The 25,602-nt window shown below is 49.8% G+C and overlaps 1 protein-coding gene and 1 long non-coding RNA gene across 2 annotated transcripts in view; one reads left to right on the top strand and one right to left on the bottom strand.

The window, feature by feature from the left end:
• Positions 1–11,486: 11,486 nt before the first annotated feature.
• Positions 11,487–25,602, top strand: part of LOC146026853 (uncharacterized) — a 30,055-nt gene continuing 15,939 nt past the window's right edge. The window contains exon 1 of the long non-coding RNA XR_014454557.1: positions 11,487–11,653. This is a non-coding gene — a long non-coding RNA (uncharacterized LOC146026853). The remainder of the gene's footprint in view (positions 11,654–25,602) is intronic.
• On the bottom strand, positions 11,881–17,090 carry CCN1 (cellular communication network factor 1). Its single transcript, XM_083157898.1, has 5 exons — positions 15,913–17,090; positions 15,604–15,817; positions 15,160–15,510; positions 12,977–13,179; positions 11,881–12,872 (listed from the first exon to the last, which is right to left on the bottom strand). The coding sequence occupies exons 1-5, from the start codon at positions 15,973–15,975 to the stop codon at positions 12,573–12,575; spliced, it is 1,131 nt and encodes a 376-aa protein (XP_083014024.1). The 5' UTR covers positions 15,976–17,090; the 3' UTR covers positions 11,881–12,572.

Here is a 25,602-nt window from a genome sequence, read left to right as displayed (position 1 = left end):
TGTATTGTACAAATGTGATGTTATTAATAAAGGTCACACTGTATGTTATGTGCCACTCATCGGTGGCCGATGTTTCCAATGGTTTTTTCCATTTGATGACATGAGGCTAAGGGTAGTAACAAGCACTTGTGTTGTGCCAGTGTTGGGTAGTTCCTGCTGCAAAAACCACAAGAACAAACTCAGTCAGTCGCTGGGGTCCAAAGTCAAGCAGAGAGGACACTCTCCATCCTGCACATATACTCTCCAGCAGACAGTCCAGGGACACTCTCCATCCTACCCATATACACTCCGCCAGAAATTCCGGAGACACTCTCCATCCTGCACATATACTCTCCAGCAGACAGTCCAGGGACACTCTCCTTCCTGCCCATATACTCTCCAACAGGAATCTGGGGACACTCTCCATCCTGCCCCTATACACTCCAAGTCCAGGGACACTCTCCATCCTGCCCATATACTCTAGCAGAAAGTCTGGGGACACTCTCCATCCTGCCCATATACACTCCAGCAGAAAGTCCAGGGACACTCTCCATCCTTCCCATATACTCTCCAGCAGAAAGTCCAGGGACACTCTCCATCCTGCCCATATACTCTCCAGCAGAAAGTCCAGGGACACTCTCCATCCTGCCCATATACTCTCCAGTAGAAAGTCCAGGGACACTCTCCATCGTGCCCATATACTCTCCAGTAGAAAGTCCAGGGACACTCTCCATCCTGCCCATATACACTCCAGCTGGAATTCCGGGGACATTCTCTATCCTGCCCATATACTCTCCAGCTGGAATTCCGGGGACACTCTCCATCCTGCCCATATACTCTCCAACAGGAAGTCCGGGGACACTCTCCATCCTGCCCATATACTCTCCAACAGGAATCCGGGGACACTCTCCATCCTACCCATATACACTCCAGCAGGAAGTCCAGGGACACTCTCCATCCTGCCCATATACTCTCCAGCAGGAATCCGGGGACACTCTCCATCCTGCCCATATACTCTCCAGCAGGAATCCGGGGACACTCTCCATCCTGCCCATATACTCTCCAGCAGACAGTCCAGGGACACTCTCCATCCTGCCCATATACTCTCCAGTAGAAAGTCTGGGGACACTCTCCATCCTGCCCATATACTCTCCAGCAGACAGTCCAGGGACACTCTCCCTCCTGCCCATATACTCTCCAACAGGAATCTGGGGACACTCTCCATCCTGCCCATATACACTCCAAGTCCAGGGACACTCTCCATCCTGCCCATATACACTCCAGCAGAAAGTCCAGGGACACTCTCCATCCTGCACATATACACTCCGCCAGAAATTCCAGAGACACTCTCCATCCTGCCCATATACTCTCCAGCAGAAAGTCCAGGGACACTCTCCATCCTGCACATATACTCTCCAGCAGACAGTCCAGGGACACTCTCCATCCTGCCCATATACTCTCCAGCAGACAGTCCAGGGACACTCTCCATCCTGCCCATATACTCTCCAGTAGAAAATCTGGAGACACTCTCCATCCTGCCCATATACTCTAGCAGAAAGTCTGGGGACACTCTCTATCCTGCCCATATACTCTCCAGCAGACAGTCCAGGGACACTCTCCATCCTGCCCATATACTCTCCAGCAGACAGTCCAGGGACACTCTCCATCCTGCCCATATACTCTCCAGTAGAAAATCTGGAGACACTCTCCATCCTGCCCATATACTCTAGCAGAAAGTCTGGGGACACTCTCTATCCTGCCCATATACTCTCCAGTAGAAAGTCCAGGGACACTCTCCATCCTGCCCATATACTCTCCAGTAGACAGTCCAGGGACACTCTCCATCCTGCCCATATACTCTCCAGCAGACAGTCCAGGGACACTCTCCATCCTGCCCATATACTCTCCAGCAGACAGTCCAGGGACACTCTCCATCCTGCCCATATACTCTCCAGCAGACAGTCCAGGGACACTCTCCATCCTGCCCATATACTCTCCAGTAGAAAATCTGGAGACACTCTCCATCCTGCCCATATACTCTAGCAGAAAGTCTGGGGACACTCTCTATCCTGCCCCTATACACTCCAAGTCCAGGGACACTCTCCATCCTGCCCATATACTCTAGCAGAAAGTCTGGGGACACTCTCTATCCTGCCCATATACTCCCCAGTAGAAAGTCCAGGGACACTCTCCATCCTGCCCATATACTCTCCAGTAGAAGTCCAGGGACACTCTCCAACCTGCCCATATACTCTCCAGTAGAAAGTCCAGGGACACTCTCCATCCTGCCCATATACACTCCGCCAGAAATTCCGGGGACACTCTCCATCCTGCCCATATACACCCCAGCAGAAAGTCCAAGGACACTCTACATCCTGCCCATATACACTCCGCCAGAAATTCCGGGGACACTCTCCATCCTGCCCATATACTTTCCAGCAGACAGTCCAGGGACACTCTCCATATCCTGCCCATATACTCTCCAGTAGAAAATCTGGAGACACTCTCCATCCTGCCCATATACACCCCAGCAGGAAGTCCGGGGACACTCTCCATCCTGCCCATATACTCTCCAGCAGGAATCCGGGGACACTCTCCATCCTGCCCATATACTCTCCAGCAGGAATCCGGGGACACTCTCCATCCTGCCTATACTGTCAGGACTGCGCTTCTGGCCTCTCCATGTGGACTGCTCTGATTTACATAACCTTCCTATGACCTTGAAATCCAACAGGAGCAATATCTCCTCTCTGCTAAAAGCGATGATTGATTGGAGTCCATGGCTGGTTATAGATATATACTGTATATTTAAGTCAATTCCTTTTTTTTTTAAAACATCTATTGCACTGACAAGTTCTCCGGTGTGTGGAACAAATGCCATTTGGTATCTGAATTCCACAACAGCTCCCTCGCCTCTGGCAAGGAACAGAAAAATCCCATGAGAAGATACTGTATAGGGGAATCATATCTCAGGGAGTGTCAGGGAACGGGGGGCTCATCTGCAGTAGGACTGAGCATGTCACAGTGACGTGTGTGTGTGTGTGTATATATATATATATATATATATATATATATAGTCTTAAGGCGGGCGACGGATGGGCAAAAGATTATGGTTATGCAAAAAGTTTTGTATACTGAAAATGTTTTTAATTTAATGGACCCTTATTGGCCTTCAATGGTATGATGGGAAATTTCCCGGGCTGAGCTGCATGGCACTATGAAGAAAGAGTGCGCCAGTGGTGTCTCCAGTGGTTCCCCCCCCCCATCGCTGATCCTCCCCATTGCCTCACGGGTTCAGTCCGTGTTTGGGGGTCCAAAGCCAGGAATGCCCGAACGTCTGAGCGTCCAAATACCCACTGCAATACCCAGAGAGGAACGACCGCCTAATAAGTAAAAGGATAACATCTTTGCATGGGTCAATGCATATAGGGGCGCATTTATCATTAATGTGCGATGCCGGCGTGGTGACATCGCCGGGCATCGCTTTGCGGTTGCTTTTAATACCACCGGGATGTATGATGCCGGGGACGCAGGGACAGGGCTCCGAAAGGAGCCTGTCCCTGCGAAGCCCCGACCCGTAAGCCGGGGGGTCTGCGCATGCGCGGTTATGCGCTGACCCCTGCCGACCCCTGTGACCGCACTGCCCCGCTTGGCAGTGCGATGTGTAGCCATAGGCTACAATGGGCTATCGCCATACCAGAATGGCGATAGCCCAGGGGCGCGTTGCCGGGCTGCCCGATGTTGATACATCAGGAAGCTTCGCATTCCCCATAGAAACCTATGGGGGATGTGGCCGGCGGCGCTGCAGGGAGGATCGCAGCAGGGATCGGAGACTCCTGCTGTGGTCCCACTTAATACATTTAGGGGATACTTAGTATTTGCGGTTAACCCCCGAAAACGGATTTGTCGGGGATTTAGCCGCAAATATTACTTGATAAATGCGGCCCCATAATCCTAACAGTACATTTACATCACAGAAAGCCAAACAATCCTGGCCGATTATTACCAGGGACCCTGAGCTTACTTCATTACGCCACACACGGCGCCACACATGGATCACACAGATCTTACGCCACACACGGCGTCGCACATGGATCACACAGATCTTACGCCACACACGGCGTCGCACATGGATCACACAGATCTTACCCCACACACGGCGTCGCACATGGATCACACAGATCTTACGCCACACACGGCATTGCACATGGATCACACAGATCTTACCCCACACACGGCATCGCACATGGACCACACAGATCTTACGCCACACACGGCGTCGCACATGGACCACACAGATCTTACGCCACACACGGCGTCGCACATGGATCACACAGATCTTACGCCACACACGGCATCGCACATGGATCACACAGATCTTACGCCACACAAGGCGTCGCACATGGACCACACAGATCTTACGCCACACACGGCGTCGCACATGGATCACACAGATCTTACGCCACACACGGCGTCGCACATGGATCACACAGATCTTACGCCACACACGGCGTCGCACATGGATCACACAGATCTTACGCCACACACGGCGTCGCACATGGATCACACAGATCTTACGCCACACACGGCGTCGCACATGGATCACACAGATCTTACGCCACACACGGCGTCGCACATGGATCACACAGATCTTACGCCACACACGGCGTCGCACATGGATCACACAGATCTTACGCCACACACGGCGTCGCACATGGATCACACAGATCTTACGCCACACACGGCGTCGCACATGGATCGCACAGATCTTACGCCACACACGGCGTCGCACATGGATCACACAGATCTTACGCCACACACGGCGTCGCACATGGATCACACAGATCTTACGCCACACACGGCGTCGCACATGGCTCACACAGATCTTACACCACACACGGTGTCGCACATGGCTCACACAGATCTTTCCCCACACACGGTGTTGCACATGGCTCACACAGATCTTTCCCCACACACGGCGTCGCACATGGATCACACAGATCCTACCCCACACACGGCGTCGCACATGGATCACACAGATCTTACGCCACACACGGCGTCGCACATGGATCATACAGATCTTACGCCACACACGGCGTTGCACATGGATCACACAGATCATACGCCCCACACGGCGTCGCACATGGATCACACAGATCATACGCCCCACACGGCGTCGCACATGGATCACACAGATCTTACGCCACACACGGCATCGCACATGGATCACACAGATCTTACGCCACACACGGCGTCGCACATGGATCACACAGATCTTACGCCACACACGGCGTCGCACATGGATCACACAGATCTTACGCCACACACGGCGTCGCACATGGATCACACAGATCTTACGCCACACACGGCGTCGCACATGGATCACACAGATCTTACGCCACACACGGCGTCGCACATGGATCACACAGATCTTACCCCACACACGGCGTCGCACATGGATCACACAGATCTTACGCCACACACGGCGTCGCACATGGATCGCACAGATCTTACCCCACACACGGCGTCGCACATGGATCGCACAGATCTTACGCCACACACGGCGTCGCACATGGATCACACAGATCTTTACGCCACACACGGCGTCGCACATGGATCACACAGATCTTACTCCACACACGGCGTCGCACATGGATCACACAGATCTTACGCCACACACGGCGTCGCACATGGATCACACAGATCTTACGCCACACACGGCGTCGCACATGGATCACACAGATCTTACCACACACACGGCGTCGCACATGGATCACACAGATCTTACCACACACACGGCGTCGCACATGGATCACACAGATCTTACGCCACACACGGCGTCGCACATGGATCACACAGATCTTACGCCACACACGGCGTCGCACATGGATCACACAGATCATACGCCACACACGGCGGCGCACATGGATCACACAGATCTTACGCCACACACGGCGTCGCACATGGATCACACAGATCTTACACCACACACGGCGGCGCACATGGATCACACAGATCTTACGCCACACACGGCGTCGCACATGGATCACACAGATCATACGCCACACACGGCGTCGCACATGGATCACACAGATCTTACGCCACACACGGCGTCGCACATGGATCACACAGATCTCCACACACGGATTTTGCCCATTTATACTCGTGGCGGAGGGTGAGGGGATAGTTCTCCTCCTTGGCACCCATCACCCCCGCCAAGGAGGAGAACTATCCCTTCACCCTCCGCAGTCCAACACCTGACGGGCAGTCATTCGGGAGCCGGGCACCAGCACAGCAAATCAAGGACACGGCACAGCGGGACGCCGCAGCCGTAGGAACATCTAAACCTGAACTCTAGCCCCCCTGAACCCCTTCGCATCAGAAGGAACAACCTTCGACCCCCATTCCCCCACAACCACAGAAGTCCAGGCTCACAGGAGTAAGACATTCTTGCCCAAAAACCCACGCAAAGCAATTTAGAAACTGCATATATATTGCAAAAGCATTTGTACTACGCACATTGTACCGCTGACTGTAACATTTGTACTACCCACATTGTACCGCTGACTGTAACATTTGTACTACGCACATTGCACCGCTGACTGTAACATTTGTACTACGCACATTGCACCGCTGACTGTAACATTTGAACTACGCACATTGTACCGCTGACTGTAACATTTGTACTACGCACATTATACCGCTGACTGTAACATTTGTACTACGCACATTGTACCGCTGACTGTAACATTTGTACTACCCACATTGTACCGCTGACTGTAACATTTGTACTACCCACATTGTACCGCTGACTGTAACATTTGTACTATGCACATTGTACTGCTGACTGTAACATTTGTACTACGCACATTGTACCGCTGACTGTAACATTTGACTGTAAATGTATTTATACCTGCACCATTTGAAGTTAAATTTGTTTTACACAAAATCTCATTGTTCATTCATCCAATTCTGGACCATTCGTACACCCCACACCTAAGGAGCGGGGGGCTACACTAAACCTTACCTTTACAATGTACCACAGGATGACCGCTCCTTCACCTGCTCTTCCCCTCCTGCTGCCTGGTCACCACACTCCTCCATGTCTGTTCCTCCTGGGTATAGCTCTGTCCTGATCCTTCTGAGGCTATGCTGCGATGTGTCCACCAGGGGGCAGAACAAGCCTTTGTTACATAGCACATTGGTTGGGCAGGTATTGAGGGAAATAGCAGAATACCTATCAGACTGCGCCATAAGCACACAGCTCAGCTGTCCTCACAGGTCTCATAAGGGCGGAAGCTGGCATATCCCTGTCCCCAGGCCAGCGCCAAGTGTGGTAAATGACAGCTCAACCTGGCACCATGGGCTCTCAACCCTTCTCACACTGGGAGAACTATGGTGGCAGAGATGTAATGTTTGGTGCCAGGGTTGGCACATCATGACAGGTGGGTAATTATGATGACAGGGTTTGGAGTATTGGGGGGGCATGGCACCCAGTACTTTCTATTCATCTCCTAGATCCAGTGCCAGATTAAGCCTTCGGGGGGGCCCGGGGCACTTTAGACAGGGGGGCCCCCTTGCACTTGTCATTACTGGCCGCAAACTGCATGGGGGAATATTACACTGTCAAAACACAGAGTAAAGGTAGTATACATTTGGTCAATGGGTAACTTCAGGGGATATATATATATATATATATATACAGGTGTGGGGCGGACCGGCACTCGGTTCCTAAATAGATATGTTATGCTGCGGTGCCTTCCGATACATAACATGCAGGAAACAACAATAATGGCGGCACTCGTAGGCTTAGTGAAAAAATTCTGTTTATCAAAGCATCACAGGTGCAAAAGATACCGACGTTTCGGGGATCAACCCCGTTTTCAAGGTGCAGGAAAACAACAACCGTTGTTGTTTTCCTGCACCTTGAAAACGGGGTTGATCCCCGAAACGTCGGTATCTTTTGCACCTGTGATGCTTTGATAAACAGAATTTTTTCACTAAGCCTACGAGTGCCGCCATTATTGTTGTTTCCTGTATATATATATATATATATAAATACACACAAACATACATACATACATACATACATACCACATGAAAAGCCTGTGTTTGTCCCTCTGCACCTTACTCTGTAGGAGACCTCACAGTCCCAGTGCTGCCTCTTATTAAAAACCCTCCCATGACTAGGCTGCTGCTGCTGTTATCCATGGGCCTGAGAAGCATGTTATGAGCTCCACCAATCAGAGCTCAGCACAAACGTCTCAGCCTCTGCCCTCTGATGCAAAGTGTCATGGGACTTAGTCAACTCCCAGTAATGCACTGCACACTTGGCTCCCAATGCTCAGCACCATTAATCATTGTCACATTGGCAGACAGGTGAAGCTGCAGCACTACCCCACTCCCATGCACAAATCCTTTAGCTAAAAAAAAAAAACACATGCCAAACACAGGGGGCCCCTAGCTAGAGGGGGGCACAGGGGCACTGACCCCTTGTGCCCCCATTATAATCCGGCCCTGCCTAGATCAGAGGTGGCCAACCTGTCCTCAGGATCTACCCACAGTGCATGTATATCAGGCTACCTGTGGATCTATAGTAGGAATGTGACAGTAATGACTATACCTGTGCACCAGCTAGGTGATCTGGGAAATGTGACAGTTAGTAATGACTGCACCTGTGCACCAGCTAGGTGGTCTGGGGAATGTGACAGTTAGTAATGACTACTCCTGTGCACCAGCTAGGTGATCTGGGGGGATGTGACATTTAGTAATGACTACACCTGTGCACCAGCTAGGTGATCTGGGGAATGTGACAGTTAGTAATGACTACACCTATGCACCAGCTAGGTGATCTGGGGAATGTGACAGTTAGTAATGACTACACCTGTGCACCAGCTAGGTGATCTGGGGAATATGACAGTTAGTAATGACTACACCTGGGGACGGGGACGGAGAAGACGCCGCCATCCAAGAACAACCAAAGGAGAGGTAAGGCTAGGGACAAATAGGGCATCCATACCCTCCCGAACACTACCAATGGCAACCTCCGGCTTACTAACAACAAACCCGCGATTCCACCGCCATTTCCATCTAAGTGCACTCCACGGAATACCCCACTGGAAAAAACTCCATTTGCTCCAAAAGGAGCTGTAAACATTCAAAGTGAAATATCCTGCTTATATTTTATATTTTATTTTTATTTTAATCTTATTTCCATTATTTTTATCTATTCTCACCTTATATTTCGGCATGCACAATTACCATATACAAGCGCTTAATTAATTTTAGAATATTAGACCTGTGCACCAGCTGGTCTAGGGAATGTGACAGTTAGTAATGACTGCACCTGTGCACCAGCTAGCTGGTCTGGGACATGTGACAGTTAGTAATGACTGCACCTGTGCACCAGCTAGCCTGTCTGGGAAATGTGACAGTTAGTAATGACTGCACCTGTGCACCAGCTAGCTGGTCTGGGGAATGTGACAGTTAGTAATTACTGCACCTGTGCACCAGCTAGCTGGTCTGGGGAATGTGACAGTTAGTAATGACTGCACCTCTACACCAGCTAGGTGGTCTGGGACATGTGACAGTAATGACTGCACCTGTGCACCAGCTAGGTGGTCTGGGGAATGTGAGCTAGTAATGACTGCACCTGTGCACCAGCTAGGTGGTCTGGGACATGTGACAGTTAGTAATGACTGCACCTGTGCACCAGCTAGGTGGTCTAGGGAATGTGACAGTTAGTAATGACTGCACCTGAGCACCAGCTAGCTGGTCTGGGGAATATGACAGTTAGTAATGACTGCACCTGTGCACCAGCTAGGTGGTCTGGGGAATGTGACAGTTACTAATGACTACACCTGTGCACCAGCTAGGTGATACAGGTAATGTGACAGTTACTAATGACTACACCTGTGTTCCAGCTAGCTGGTCTGGGGAATGTGACAGTTAGTAATGACTGCACCTGTGCACCAGCTAGGTGGTCTGGGACATGTGACAGTTAGTAATGACTGCACCTGTGCACCAGCTAGGTGGTCTGGGAGACATGGACTGTTGGTAGATCACAAGAACCGGTTTTGCCAGCCCTGTCCTAGACCCTCTGGGGGAGTTTCCCAGCGATTTGCCGTTGCGATGATTATCTGTGTCTATCACCATCTGTGCCGGTAGCCAAACATACAGTAGCTACATTTCCTGCACACCTCTGTGAGGTGTGAGGGTAAATCAGTGCCCACACCAGGCTGCTGCAGGGGGTGGGCAAACCTAATAATACTGGCAAGGGAACGGTTGGTGCACACTACTAGGCTATTAGGGAAAGTTAAAACGAAGACCGGGCATGCTGGGACATGTAGTTTCCCAACAGCTGGAGAGCCACAGATTGCTAACTACTACTACGCTGCAAAATGAATGCTGTTCTCCTCCTATTCATTATCCAGCCAATGGGTTATCCTGAATCATGGCTGGGGGGTGACATCACGGAAAGCTCAGGCCTTTGTATACCACCCCCCCCCCCCCCACACACACACACACACACTCCTCCCCCCCCCCCCCACCCGCTCATGTTATATTGACAACACTGATAAATACGGGAGCTCAGAAAATGCCATATCCTCCTGGTGACGGGTGCAGGAATCTCACCTCTCTGTTATTTAGAACCACAGTATTTGCATTTTATTTTAATTACAATTAGCTGGCTCACTCCGGTGACCCCCTGAGATGCTGCCTCGGAGAATGTCACCCCCCGCAGAGCTGGACTGGGTTCATAGAGTCCTGCTGGAGAAAATGTCCCAATTAATGGATATTTTCCTGGGAACTGCTCGACATTCCTGACATTCCGACGTGTTTACCTTTAGTGATGTCGTTATTAGGGTTACAGTAGCTGCAGTCATAGCTTCCAGCTCATTAGATGGGGCAGGGTGCCTCCTGTGGGCAGGGTAATGCATTCATGGCACAGACCGCAGCCTGGGCCCCCAACTGTCAGGGAATAGGACACGCGTGTGACCTCTAGCAACCCCTGCCTATGTGTAAGAGGCACGTCTCTAGTGTCATAGATGGTGTGTGAGGTCATAGCCTCCTGGTGATGTCATCATGCTAGCTGTATGCTACACTTAGACAATGGCATAGCTCTGGAAGCTGTAATACCAATGTTCATGTGGACATCCCGAATGTAAGACCTGATTGTATCAAGCTTCAGAAAGTGATAAACCACCAGCCAATCAGCTCCTACCTGACATTGTCAAACCCGGCCTGTAACATAACAGGCAGGAGCTGATTGGCTGGCTGTTTATCATGTATGTAACTATTCAGGAACCAATAATAGAATGTAACACAGACACCAAATGTTGTAACAGGGTTAATCCTAATTCACTGTGGCCCCAGAAACTGGCGTTCCTTTACAAAAGCCTCCTGTGCCCATATCTGCACCTTACTTAGCAATCAGCAGTGTGATGACATCACAATGGGGGGATGACCTCACACATCACATATTATTTTTACAGCAGCAGTTCTGATCACAGATCACCTCGTCATTAGCGGAACCCCGAGAGCATGCTGCAGCAATTCTCCCGGGAACCCCATTTCTGTGATATAACACCCACCATGTCTGTGAGCGGTGTAGGACCCAGAGGAAGCTGCAAGCCCCATGCTTAGGAGAATCTGTCCCAGCAGGAGGGAGCAGGTTGGTGGCAGGGAATTGGGGTTGGAGCTTGGAACCCCCTAACAAGAACGTGTAAGAGCTGTGGCATTATTCTAGTGTTCGTCCAATGTTAAATAAGTCTTCAGTGAATGTATGAGGGTGGATGTAATCCTAGTTACAGCTCGCCTGGGACACAAAGGGTTACATTATTCCCCCGTGGCCAAACCCCCCACGTTGTATCAGGGACAAAGACACGTGGAGAAATGATGTAAAAAATAAGTAAATAAATTTTATTAATTGATTAATTCCATAAATAATATCTTTAATTCATTGAATATAAAAATTAAAACAATTTACAATTTATTCCAGTATAACATTTGTCACCCAAAAAAAAAAAGCTACATTTTCGATAAATAAAAACACATCGGATTTGACTTCGGAATGTTTGGCTGTGATAGCTGCCGCAGATACGCACTTGACCAAGCGCAATCCGATAAGGAAGGAATGTAACGCTCAACTCGGTTTTTCTTCTTCGTTTTACCAAAATTTGGTCATTCAGTAATATTATGTAGGAACAACTCCCTGACGGACCAGAGGAATTCTTAGAAGATAATTTACTACCAGAATAATAATAATAATTATAATATAATAACAATAGAAATTGCTCCAAAAAAAGAAGCGACGCACTTTGCTCCAGTATTATGAAGCTGTAAAATAGTTCAGTCTGCTGTAGTGAAGACCGGGTGGTACTGCGCTTGAGAATGCGCTCTGTAACACATTCGGTACTGCCCACTGTAACGCACTCTGTACTGCACTCTGTAACACACTCTGTGCTGCGCACTGTAACGTGCTCTGTAATGCACATTCCTCATGTCCACAGTGTCCACAGACGACATTGCAACCTCTCCATGACAGAAAGTTCCCAATTTTGTCAAGTTTGTCCATTGGTGGCTCGTTGGCTTTAATCCCGGAACTTGTGGATGTCGTTGAACAGTCTGTAGTAGGGGTAGGCTTCGTTGGTGTGGGGGCAGTTGTAGTTGCACCTACATGATTGGATCATCATTACGTTCTTGGTGAAGGTCTCTCCGTCCTCACACCTAAACCTGATTTTGACAGTCCGCGTCTGCTGGGGGGTGCAGCACCTCCCATCAACGCAGGAGCCGCAGTATTTCGGTCTGTATTTCTTGGCGCTGGTGCAGCCAGCGTAGCTGTAGCGCACGGGAGCTGGAGATTTTTTGGTTTTTGTACATTTCTTTCCCTTCTGGAAAAAAAAAAGAAAACGTGTTATTACCCGCAACATATCGAGACAATTTCAGGAAAACAATAAGAAACGCAACCAGAGGAGGGGAATGGCGTCGGGCTTACCTTTAGCTGGGAGTAGTTGGTATGGCCACATGGTCGGACCTCGCAGATTCGGGTTTCCCTCACTAGCCTGCAGTTGCTGTTGTCATTGGTAACCCGTGTAGAGATACCGGTTCCACAGGTCTTTGAGCACTGAGACCAGGACGTAGTTTGGACAATGCACTTCTGTGTCTCTACAACGTGAGCTTGTGGATCAGAACCATATGCTATGGAGAGAGAGATAACGCAGTGCTTAGTACATGCCGCCTGCCAACTATATGCTACATTGTTACCCCCCGGAGTAAGACTACCAGCAGCCTACTCCACATTGTTACCCCCCCATAGCCTACTCCACATTGTTACCCCCCCATAGCCTACTCCACATTGTTACCCCCCCCCATAGCCTACTCCACATTGTTACCCCCCCCCATAGCCTACTCCACATTGTTACCCCCCCCATAGCCTACTCCACATTGTTACCCCCCCATAGCCTACTCCACATTGTTACCCCCCAGAGTAAGACTACCAGGAGCCTACTCCACATTGTTCCCCCCCCCCATAGCCTACTCCACATTGTTACCCCCCCATAGCCTACTCCACATTGTTACCCCCCAGAGTAAGACTACCAGCAGCCTACTCCACATTGTTACCCCCCCTCCACATTGTACCAGTAGACCAATCCACATTGTTACCCCTCCTAATAAGAGTACCCAGAGCCTACTCCACATTGTTACCCCTCAGAGTAAGAGTACCCAATGCCTAGTCCACATTGTTACCCCTCAGAGTAAGAGTACCCAAAGCCTAGTCCACATTGTTACCCCTTAGAGTAAGAGTACCCAGAGCCTAGTCCACATTGTTACCCCTCAGAGTAAGAGTACCCAATGCCTAGTCCACATTGTTACCCCTCAGAGTAAGAGTACCCAAAGCCTAGTCCACATTGTTACCCCTCAGAGTAAGAGTACCCAGAGCCTAGTCCACATTGTTACCCCTCAGAGTAAGAGTACCCAGAGCCTAGTCCACATTGTTACCCCTCAGAGTAAGAGTACCCAGAGCCTAGTCCACATTGTTACCCCTCAGAGTAAGAGTACCCAAAGCCTACTCCACATTGTTACCCCTCAGAGTAAGAGTACCCAATGCCTAGTACACATTGTTACCCCTCAGAGTAAGAGTACCCAAAGCCTACTCCACATTGTTACCCCTCAGAGTAAGAGTACCCAAAGCCTAGTCCACATTGTTACCCCTCAGAGTAAGAGTACCCAGAGCCTAGTCCACATTGTTACCCCTCAGAGTAAGAGTACCCAAAGCCTACTCCACATTGTTACCCCTCAGAGTAAGAGTACCCAATGCCTAGTACACATTGTTACCCCTCAGAGTAAGAGTACCCAAAGCCTACTCCACATTGTTACCCCTCAGAGTAAGAGTACCCAAAGCCTAGTCCACATTGTTACCCCTCAGAGTAAGAGTACCCAGAGCCTAGTCCACATTGTTACCCCTCAGAGTAAGAGTACCCAGAGCCTAGTCCACATTGTTACCCCTCAGAGTAAGAGTACCCAGAGCCTAGTCCACATTGTTACCCCTCAGAGTAAGAGTACCCAATGCCTACTCCACATTGTTACCCCTCAGAGTAAGAGTACCCAAAGCCTAGTCCACATTGTTACCCCTCAGAGTAAGAGTACCCAGAGCCTAGTCCACATTGTTACCCCTCAGAGTAAGAGTACCCAGAGCCTACTCCACATTGTTACCCCTCAGAGTAAGAGTACCCAAAGCCTAGTCCACATTGTTACCCCTCAGAGTAAGAGTACCCAGAGCCTAGTCCACATTGTTACCCCTCAGAGTAAGAGTACCCAGAGCCTAGTCCACATTGTTACCCCTCAGAGTAAGAGTACCCAGAGCCTAGTCCACATTGTTACCCCTCAGAGTAAGAGTACCCAGAGCCTAGTCCACATTGTTACCCCTGATAGTAAGAGTACCCAGAGCCTACTCCACATTGTTACCCCTCAGAGTAAGAGTACCCAGAGCCTAGTCCACATTGTTACCCCTCAGAGTAAGAGTACCCAATGCCTAGTACACATTGTTACCCCTCAGAGTAAGAGTACCCAATGCCTAGTCCACATTGTTACCCCTCAGAGTAAGAGTACCCAGAGCCTAGTCCACATTGTTACCCCTGATAGTAAGAGTACCCAGCTGGCAGCGTGGAGGGAACGTACCTGGCAGCATTTTGTGTCCTCCTTTCACAACTGGGACAAACTCGTTTTTACTAGTCAGATCTCCTTCATTAGCATCCAGCCCAAATTCCTTGCTGAAGAAGTCCTCGATGTCATCGTCCCCGGTGTCTCTGGCTTTGTCGCACACCCACTCCTCGCAGCACTGCCCTGGCACCTTCACCAGCTTTGGATTTGTGCAGCCCAGGTTTGGAAGGGAGAGTTCCTGGGGACATAAAGGAAGGCAGCCCACTGCTCCGTCTATGCATGTACACTGGTGCTTGCAGTTGGGCTGGAAGCTCTCCCCGTTCTGGTATATTCTGGAGTTGTACTCGCAGGGTCTGCCTTCAGACTTGGCTGCAGGAAGGGAGAGAGAAGCAGCATTGTAATTCTCCTGACACCGAGTGCATTCCAGGCTGCTGTAGTCATGCATCACTCTGCCAGACTTACCTCTGCAGATGCCCCTGGTGGCCCTGGCGCTGGCCCCAAAGTTGCACTCTAGCCCCTTGGTGTGGTCACAGGGTTGGCTCTTGCTGCAGTCCTCATTCAGCTGCTTGGCACAGACCTTGCAGCACCCGCAGCTGTCCAGTACCAATCCTACCCCCGGGGCACATCTGGGCACCTCTAGGGGACACTGGCACATGGATGGGCATGATGCCAACGTCTAGGAATAAGAGAGAGAGGGGGTGTTAGTATCATGTGTTATTACCCCATCAGGAGGCAGCAGACACACATGGGCAGAGCAGGGTGACTACTTACCAAGTCCATGAGGCTGATGAGGATGGCTGCAGCCAGTATGGGGGTAATTGCTAATGAGGGCATAGTTCCTCTATCAGGATACAGATATGGGTATCGCTGTGTACTGGTCCCAGTGGCAGTGCTGGTCTGTAGTGTACTGGTTCCAGTGGCTGTGCTGGTCTGTGGTGTACTGGTCCCAGTGGCTGTGCTGGTCTGTAGTGTACTGGTTCCAGTGGCTGTGCTGGTCTGTGGTGTACTGGTTCCAGTGGCTGTGCTGGTCTGTGGTGTACTGGTTCCAGTGGCTGTGCTGGTCTGTGGTGTACTGGTCCCAGTGGCTGTGCTGGTCTGTGGTGTACTGGTCCCAGTGGCTGTGCTGGTCTGTGGTGTACTGGTTCCAGTGGCTGTGCTGGTCTGTGGTGTACTGGTTCCAGTGGCTGTGCTGGTCTGTGGTGTACTGGTCCCAGTGGCTGTGCTATGCTGGTCCCAGTCTTCCTCTGAGCTGCTGCGGGCTCTCCCTGGATTATATAGAGGCAGCAGGCCGTGACGTCACGAGTTCCACATTCAGAAAGAATCCCAAGAATGCGGCTGAGCCCGAACTGCGGCCAAAGCCCTCCCCGTCTAATGGGAGCCTGGCTGGGAGAGGGGGGAGCAGCCTGAGCCCCTACAGACAGGATGCACGGGCCCCCAGGTCTGCACCAGGGAAGGGGGCATACAGGATGGCATCAGGGGGAGGGGCATACAGGATGGCATTAGGGGGGGGGGCACACAGGATGGCATTAGGGGAGGGGCACACAGGATGGCATCAGGGAGAGTGGGCACACAGGATGACATAAGGGGGCACACAGGATGGCATCGGGGGAGGGGACACACAGGATGGCATCAGGGGGAGGGGGCACACAGGATGGCATCAGGGGGAGGGGGCATACAGGATGGAATCAGGGGAGGAGGGGGCACACAGGATGGCATTAGGAGGAGGGGCACACAGGTTGGCATCAGGTGGAGGGAGGCACACTTAATGACATCAGAGAGTGGGGGCACACAGGATGGCATCAGAGGGAGGGGGCACAATGGATGCATCAGGTGAGAAGGGGCCCCCCAGGTCTGATGCACTCCAGATGGCCCCCTGATGCACACTTAATGGCATCAGGGGAGAAGGGGGCCCCCAAGTCTGCATCAAAAAGGAAAAGGGCACACAGGATGGCATCAGGTGGAGGGAGGCACACTTAATGACATCAGAGGGTGGGGGCACACAGGATGCATCAGTTGAGAAGCCCCCCCCCCCCCCCACCAGGCCCCCTGATGCACATTTAGTGGAATCAGGGGAGAAGGGGGCCCCCAGGTCTGCATCAGGAGGAGAAGGGCACACAGGATGGCATCAGGTGGAGGGGGTACAAAGGATGGCATCAGTGGGAGGAGAATGGGAGGAGGGCACACACACAGGATGGCATCAGGTGGAGGGGGTACAAAGGATGGCATCAGTGGGAGGAGAATGGGAGGAGGGCACACACACAGGATGGCATCAGGGGAGGGGCACACAGGATGGCATCAGGAGGAGGAGGGGGATCCAGGATGGCATCAGGAAAGAGGGGGCACATAGCATCAGCAGGAGGAGGGGGTACACAGGATGGCATTAGGGGAGGAGGGGGCACACAGGATGGCATCAGGGGAGGAGGTACACAGGATGGCATCAGGGGAGGAGGTGGCACTGGTATCAGGGTGAGAGGGCACAGAATGGAATCAGACTGGCTGCAGAATACACTGAGTTTATAGCATACTTGCTGGCGATCTGACCCTCTTTTTCCAAATTCCTTCTTCTTTCCCTGCAGACTTGTTCCTCTTGGTGCAGAGATATTGGAGGTGATTCAGGTTGGTTTTCAAAAGCAATCTCCTTCTTTAATGGACAAAAGCATGCTGTGCTGCAGGTGGACAGATGTTACAGGTGTAGAGAGAGTTAGAATTGGGTGAGTTACAGTGGCGGCTTATAGATTTTGGCAGGAGAGGGACCGCGATGCAGACACCCCCCCCCCCCCCCCCCCTCCTGCCACCGCCGCTCCTCCTGGTCCCAGCCACACACAGGCACAGCGTTCGCTGGGGTGCTGCAACCTATAGGTAAAAACCGCCACTGGTGAGTTATTTTGTTTCTGTGCAGAGTAAATACTGGCTGCTTTATACTTATACTGCAATATACATATCAGTTTTGAACACCCCCAAACGTAACTTTCTCTGCACCTGTTACATCTGCCCCCTGCAGTGCTGCATGATTTTGCCCATTAGAGAGAGATATTGCTTTTGCAAGCCAACCTGAATTAGGTCCATTATACTGCCTGTATACGTCATGTGATGGATTCAGTAACAAGGGCCTGATTCAGAGCTGATCGCACGGCCAGTGTTAGGTTAAATCTCTGGCCCGCTAGAGTGAAGTCCCACCTTGTGAATCAATGTGATCGCTGTGCGAATGGGTGTGTACAGGACAGGCTCACCATCGATGGTTGTTACACTGGGCACCAGTCATCGCAGGCTCACCATCGATGGTTGTTACACTGGGCACCAGTCATCGCAGGCTCACCATCGATGGTTGTTACACTGGGCACCAGTCATCGCAGGCTCACCATCGATGGTTGTTACACTGGGCACCAGTCATCGCAGGCTCAGAGCAGCCAGAGACTTACACGGTGGCTGCGATGGGTACAGGTATATCCAGCCTGACGCTGATGTCACACGCCCTCCCCGCACACCCTGGCAGAGAGCTGTCCGCGGTGCCCTCCCCCGCACACCCTGGCAGAGAGCTGTCCGCGGTGCCCCCGTCCCAGTACGCCCTGGCCGAGAGCTGTCCATGGTGCCCTCCCCCGCACACCCTGGCAGAGAGCTGTCCGCGGTGCCCCAGTCCCAGTCCCAGTACGCCCTGGCCGAGAGCTGTCCGCGGTGCACCAGTACGCCCTGGCAGAGAGCTGTCCATGGTGCCCCCGTCCCAGTATGCCCTGGCAGAGAGCTGTCCATGGTGCCCCCGTCCCAGTACGCCCTGGCAGAGAGCTGTCCATGGTGCCCCCGTCCCAGTATGCCCTGGCAGAGAGCTGTCCATGGTGCCCCCGTCCCAGTACGCCCTGGCAGAGAGCTGTCCGCGGTGCCCCAGTACCACTCTCAGTACGCCCTGGCAGAGAGCTGCCCATGGTTCCCTGGTACCAGTGCTGCATCAGTTCCTGTGAGAGCTCGGAACCTGCAGTAATTATATATAATATAGTGGCCTGTGACTATACGGCAGATACCTGCCGTGCCCAAGGTGCCCAGCTCGCCCTGGCAGAGAGTAATTACCAGTATGATGTGAGGCGATTTCTCATTTTCTTACATTAAGTTGTGCTGGTCTGATAGAGGTGTATGTCTTATTGGGGTGTATGTCTTATTGGGGTGTATGTCTTATCGGGGTGTATGTCTTATTGGGCTCCTCTCTCATGCTGCCCCCTTTTACCAGGGGGACAATTCGTCTCTGAGCATGGGGGGAGCACATAAGCAAACCCCCGGAGCAAACGCCTTCTGCACGTTACACACACCGGGGCATTCACAACATGAGTGACAGCAGGGTGGCGGTCACTGGGGTTCACCCAGGATTTCAGGGGCATGCTCACAAAAAGAGTGGGTGCACATTTACCAGCGGCGTAGGCACAGGTCTGAATGCCCCTTTGTGTAAGGGCCGTGTATAAGGGCATGCTCATCAGCGACTGCTATGGATGCTGTAATGGACGCCATGACGGGACAGAGCTAGGAGGTGACCTGCGTCTCATATCTCCTGTTACATAGCCCTGGTACTGAGTAGGTGTCGGGCCCCAGGCTCTTATCTATTAGGGAATACCCTCTTTTTGAACATCTTGCAGGCAGCTGAATCTGTCTTCACCATCTCATTTGCATAGAGTGCCGCCGGCACTGTCAGTAAGGGAAAGGAAGCATACAGATCACATTACTTATAGATATGCTACATGCATCTAATGGCGGATCTTGTTGTTGTTGTGTAAGCTTGCAGCAGGGCCCTCCTACCTCCAAGTCTGTTTGTTGTCACCCATTGGTTTTATCACTTTCTACTATTCTACGGAATCTGCTGCGCTATATAAGACGCTGTAACGGAATCTGCTGCGCTATATAAGACACTGTAACGGAATCTGCTGCGCTATATAAGACGCTGTAACGGAATCTGCTGCGCTATATAAGACGCTGTAACGGAATCTGCTGCGCTATATAAGACACTGTAACGGAATCTGCTGCGCTATATAAGAACCTGTAACGGAATCTGCTGCGCTATATAAGACGCTGTAACGGAATCTGCTGCACTATATAAGACGCTGTAACGGAATCTGCTGCGCTATATAAGACGCTGTAACGGAATCTGCTGCGCTATATAAGACACTGTAACGGAATCTGCTGCAATATATAAGACGCCGTAACGTAATCTGCTGCGCTATATAAGAACCTGTAACGGAATCTGCTGCGCTATATAAGACACTGTAACGGAATCTGCTGCGCTATATAAGACGCTGTAACGGAATCTGCTGCACTATATAAGACGCTGTAACGGAATCTGCTGCGCTATATAAGACACTGTAACGGAATCTGCTGCAATATATAAGACGCCGTAACGTAATCTGCTGCGTTATATAAGACACTGTAACGGAATCTGTTGCGTTATATAAGACACTGTAACGGAATCTGCTGCGCTATATAAGACGCTGTAACGGAATCTGCTGCACTATATAAGACGCTGTAACGTAATCTGCTGCGCTATATAACACACTGTAACGGAATCTGCTGCGCTATATAAGACGCTGTAACGGAATCTTCTGGGCTATATAAGACACTGTAACGGAATCTGCTGCGCTATATAAGACACTGTAACGGAATCTGCTGCTCTATATAATACGCTGTAACAGAATCTGCTGCGCCATATAAGACGCTGTAATGGAATCTGCTGCGCTATATAAGACACTGTTACAGAATCTGCTGCGCTATATAAGACACTGTAACGGAATCTGCTGCGCTATATAAGACACTGTAACGGAATCTTCTGCGCTATATAAGACACTGTAACGGAATCTGCTGCGCTATATAAGACACTGAAACGGAATCTGCTGCGCTATATAAGACACTGAAACGGAATCTGCTGCGCTATATAAGACACTGTAACGGAATCTGCTGCGCTATATAAGACACTAACGGAATCTGCTGCGCTATATAAGACACTGTAACGGAATCTGCTGAGCTATATAAGACACTGTAACGGAATCTGCTGCGCTATATAAAACACTGTAACGGAATCTGCTGCTCTATATAAGACTCTGTAACGGAATCTGCTGCGCTATATAAGACACTGAAACGGAATCTGCTGCGCTATATGAGACACTAACGGAATCTGCTGCGCTATATAAGACGCTGTAATGGAATCTGCTGCGCTATAAAAGACGCTGTAACGGAATCTGCTGCGCTATATAAGACGCTGTAACGGAATCTGCTGCGCTATATAAGACGCTGTAACGGAATCTGCTGTGCTATATGAGACACTGTAACGGAATCTGCTGCGCTATATAACACACTGTAACGGAATCTGCTGCGCTATATAATACACTGTAACGGAATCTGCTGCGCTATATAAGACGCTGTAAAGGAATCTGCTGCGCTATATAAGACACTGTAACGGAATCTGCTGCGCTATATAAGACGCTGTAACGGAATCTGCTGCGCTATATAAGACGCTGTAACGGAATCTGCTGCGCTATATAAGACGCTGGAACGGAATCTGCTGCACTATATAATACACTGTAACGGAATCTGCTGCGCTATATAAGACGCTGTAACGGAATCTGCTGCGCTATATAAGACGCTGTAACAGAATCTGCTGCGCCATATAAGACACTGTAACGGAATCTGCTGCGCTATATAAGACGCTGTAACGGAATCTGCCGCGCTATATAAGACGCTGTAGCTGAATCTGCTGCGCTATATAAAACACTGTAACGTAATCTGCTAAGCTATATAAGACGCTGGAACGGAATCTGCTGCGCTATATAAGACACTGTAACGGAATCTGCTGCGCTATATAAGACACTGTAACGGAATCTGCTGCGCTATATAAGACGCTGTAACGTAATCTGCTGCGCTATATAAGACACTGTAACGGAATCTGCTGCGCTATATAAGACACTAACGGAATCTGCTGCGCTATATAAGACACTGTAACGGAATCTGCTGCGCTATATAAGACACTGTAACGGAATCTGCTGCGCTATATAAGACACTGTAACGGAATCTGCTGCGCTATATAAGACGCTGTAACGTAATCTGCTGCGCTATATAAGACACTGTAACGGAATCTGCTGCGCTATATAAGACACTAACAGAATCTGCTGCGCTATATAAGAACCTGTAACGGAATCTGCTGCGCTATATAAGACGCTGTAACGGAATCTGCTGTGCTATATAATACACTGTAACGGAATCGGATGCACTATATATAGCGCAGCAGATTCCGTTACAGTGTCTTATATAGCGCAGCAGATTACGTTACAGTGTCTTATACAGCGCAGCAGATTCCGTAGAATAGTAGAAAGTGCACAGTAACGTAATCGGCTGCGCTATATAAGACACTGTAACGGAATCTGCTGCGCTATATAAGTCACTGTAACGGAATCTGCTGCACTATATAAGACGCTGTAACAGAATCTGCTGCGCTATATAAGACACTGTAACGGAATCTGCTGACGCTGTAACGGAATCTGCCGCGCTATATAAGACGCTGTAACGGAATCTGCTGCCCTATATAAGACGCTGTAACGGAATCTGCTGCGCTATATAAGACACTGTAACGGAATCTGCTGCGCTATATAAGACCCTGTAATGGAATCTGCTGCGCTATATAAGACACTGTAACGGAATCTGCTGCGCTATATAAGACACTGTAACGGAATCTGCTGCGCTATATAAGACCCTGTAATGGAATCTGCTGCGCTATATAAGACCCTGTAATGGAATCTGCTGCGCTATATAATACACTGAAACGGAATCTTCTGCGCTATATAAGACACTGTAACGGAATCTGCTGCGCTATATAAGACACTGTAACGTAATCTGATGCGCTATATAAGACACTGTAACGTAATCTGATGCGCTATATAAGACACTGTAATGGAATCTGCTGCGCTATATAAGACGCTGTAACGGAATCTGCTGCGCTATATAAGACGCTGTAACGGAATCTGCTGCGCTATATAAGACGCTGTAACCGAATCTGCTGCGCTATATAAGACGCTGTAACAGAATCTGCAGCGCTATATAAGACGCTGTAACGGAATCTGCTGCGCTATATAAGACACTGTAATGGAATCTGCTGCGCTATATAAGACGCTGTAACGGAATCTGCTGCGCTATATAAGACGCTGTAACGGAATCTGCTGCGCTATATAAGACACTGTAACGGAAACTGCTGCGCTATATAAGACACTGTAACGGAATCTGCTGCGCTATATAAGACACTGTAACGGAAACTGCTGCGCTATATAAGACGCTGTAACGGAATCTGCTGCGCTATATAAGACACTGTAACGGAAACTGCTGCGCTATATAAGACACTGTAACGGAAACTGCTGCGCTATATAAGACGCTGTAACGGAATCTGCTGCGCTATATAAGACGCTGTAACGGAATCTGCTGCGCTATATAAGACACTGTAACGGAATCTGCTGCGCTATATAAGACAATGTAACGGAATCTGCTGCGCTATATAAGACGCTGTAACGGAATCTGCTGCGCTATATAAGACACTGTAATGGAATCTGCTGCGCTATATAAGACGCTGTAACGGAATCTGCTGCGCTATATAAGACGCTGTAACGGAATCTGCTGCGCTATATAAGACACTGTAACGGAATCTGCTGCGCTATATAAGAACCTGTAACGGAATCTGCTGCGCTATATAAGACGCTGTAACGGAATCTGCTGCACTATATAAGACGCTGTAACGGAATCTGCTGCGCTATATAAGACGCTGTAACGGAATCTGCTGCGCTATATAAGACACTGTAACGGAATCTGCTGCAATATATAAGACGCCGTAACGTAATCTGCTGCGCTATATAAGAACCTGTAACGGAATCTGCTGCGCTATATAAGACACTGTAACGGAATCTGCTGCGCTATATAAGACGCTGTAACGGAATCTGCTGCACTATATAAGACGCTGTAACGGAATCTGCTGCGCTATATAAGACACTGTAACGGAATCTGCTGCAATATATAAGACGCCGTAACGTAATCTGCTGCGTTATATAAGACACTGTAACGGAATCTGTTGCGTTATATAAGACACTGTAACGGAATCTGCTGCGCTATATAAGACGCTGTAACGGAATCTGCTGCACTATATAAGACGCTGTAACGTAATCTGCTGCGCTATATAACACACTGTAACGGAATCTGCTGCGCTATATAAGACGCTGTAACGGAATCTTCTGGGCTATATAAGACACTGTAACGGAATCTGCTGCGCTATATAAGACACTGTAACGGAATCTGCTGCTCTATATAATACGCTGTAACAGAATCTGCTGCGCCATATAAGACGCTGTAATGGAATCTGCTGCGCTATATAAGACACTGTTACAGAATCTGCTGCGCTATATAAGACACTGTAACGGAATCTGCTGCGCTATATAAGACACTGTAACGGAATCTTCTGCGCTATATAAGACACTGTAACGGAATCTGCTGCGCTATATAAGACACTGAAACGGAATCTGCTGCGCTATATAAGACACTGAAACGGAATCTGCTGCGCTATATAAGACACTGTAACGGAATCTGCTGCGCTATATAAGACACTAACGGAATCTGCTGCGCTATATAAGACACTGTAACGGAATCTGCTGAGCTATATAAGACACTGTAACGGAATCTGCTGCGCTATATAAAACACTGTAACGGAATCTGCTGCTCTATATAAGACTCTGTAACGGAATCTGCTGCGCTATATAAGACACTGAAACGGAATCTGCTGCGCTATATGAGACACTAACGGAATCTGCTGCGCTATATAAGACGCTGTAATGGAATCTGCTGCGCTATAAAAGACGCTGTAACGGAATCTGCTGCGCTATATAAGACGCTGTAACGGAATCTGCTGCGCTATATAAGACGCTGTAACGGAATCTGCTGTGCTATATGAGACACTGTAACGGAATCTGCTGCGCTATATAACACACTGTAACGGAATCTGCTGCGCTATATAATACACTGTAACGGAATCTGCTGCGCTATATAAGACGCTGTAAAGGAATCTGCTGCGCTATATAAGACACTGTAACGGAATCTGCTGCGCTATATAAGACGCTGTAACGGAATCTGCTGCGCTATATAAGACGCTGTAACGGAATCTGCTGCGCTATATAAGACGCTGGAACGGAATCTGCTGCACTATATAATACACTGTAACGGAATCTGCTGCGCTATATAAGACGCTGTAACGGAATCTGCTGCGCTATATAAGACGCTGTAACAGAATCTGCTGCGCCATATAAGACACTGTAACGGAATCTGCTGCGCTATATAAGACGCTGTAACGGAATCTGCCGCGCTATATAAGACGCTGTAGCTGAATCTGCTGCGCTATATAAAACACTGTAACGTAATCTGCTAAGCTATATAAGACGCTGGAACGGAATCTGCTGCGCTATATAAGAC

The sequence above is a fragment of the Crinia signifera genome, chromosome 8 (assembly GCF_055691185.1).
Source record: "Crinia signifera chromosome 8, ASM5569118v1, whole genome shotgun sequence".
In the NCBI taxonomy this organism is placed as follows: Eukaryota; Metazoa; Chordata; class Amphibia; order Anura; family Myobatrachidae; genus Crinia; species Crinia signifera.
The sequence above is the reverse complement of the archived record's forward strand: the minus strand, read 5'-3'. Positions and strand labels throughout refer to the sequence as shown.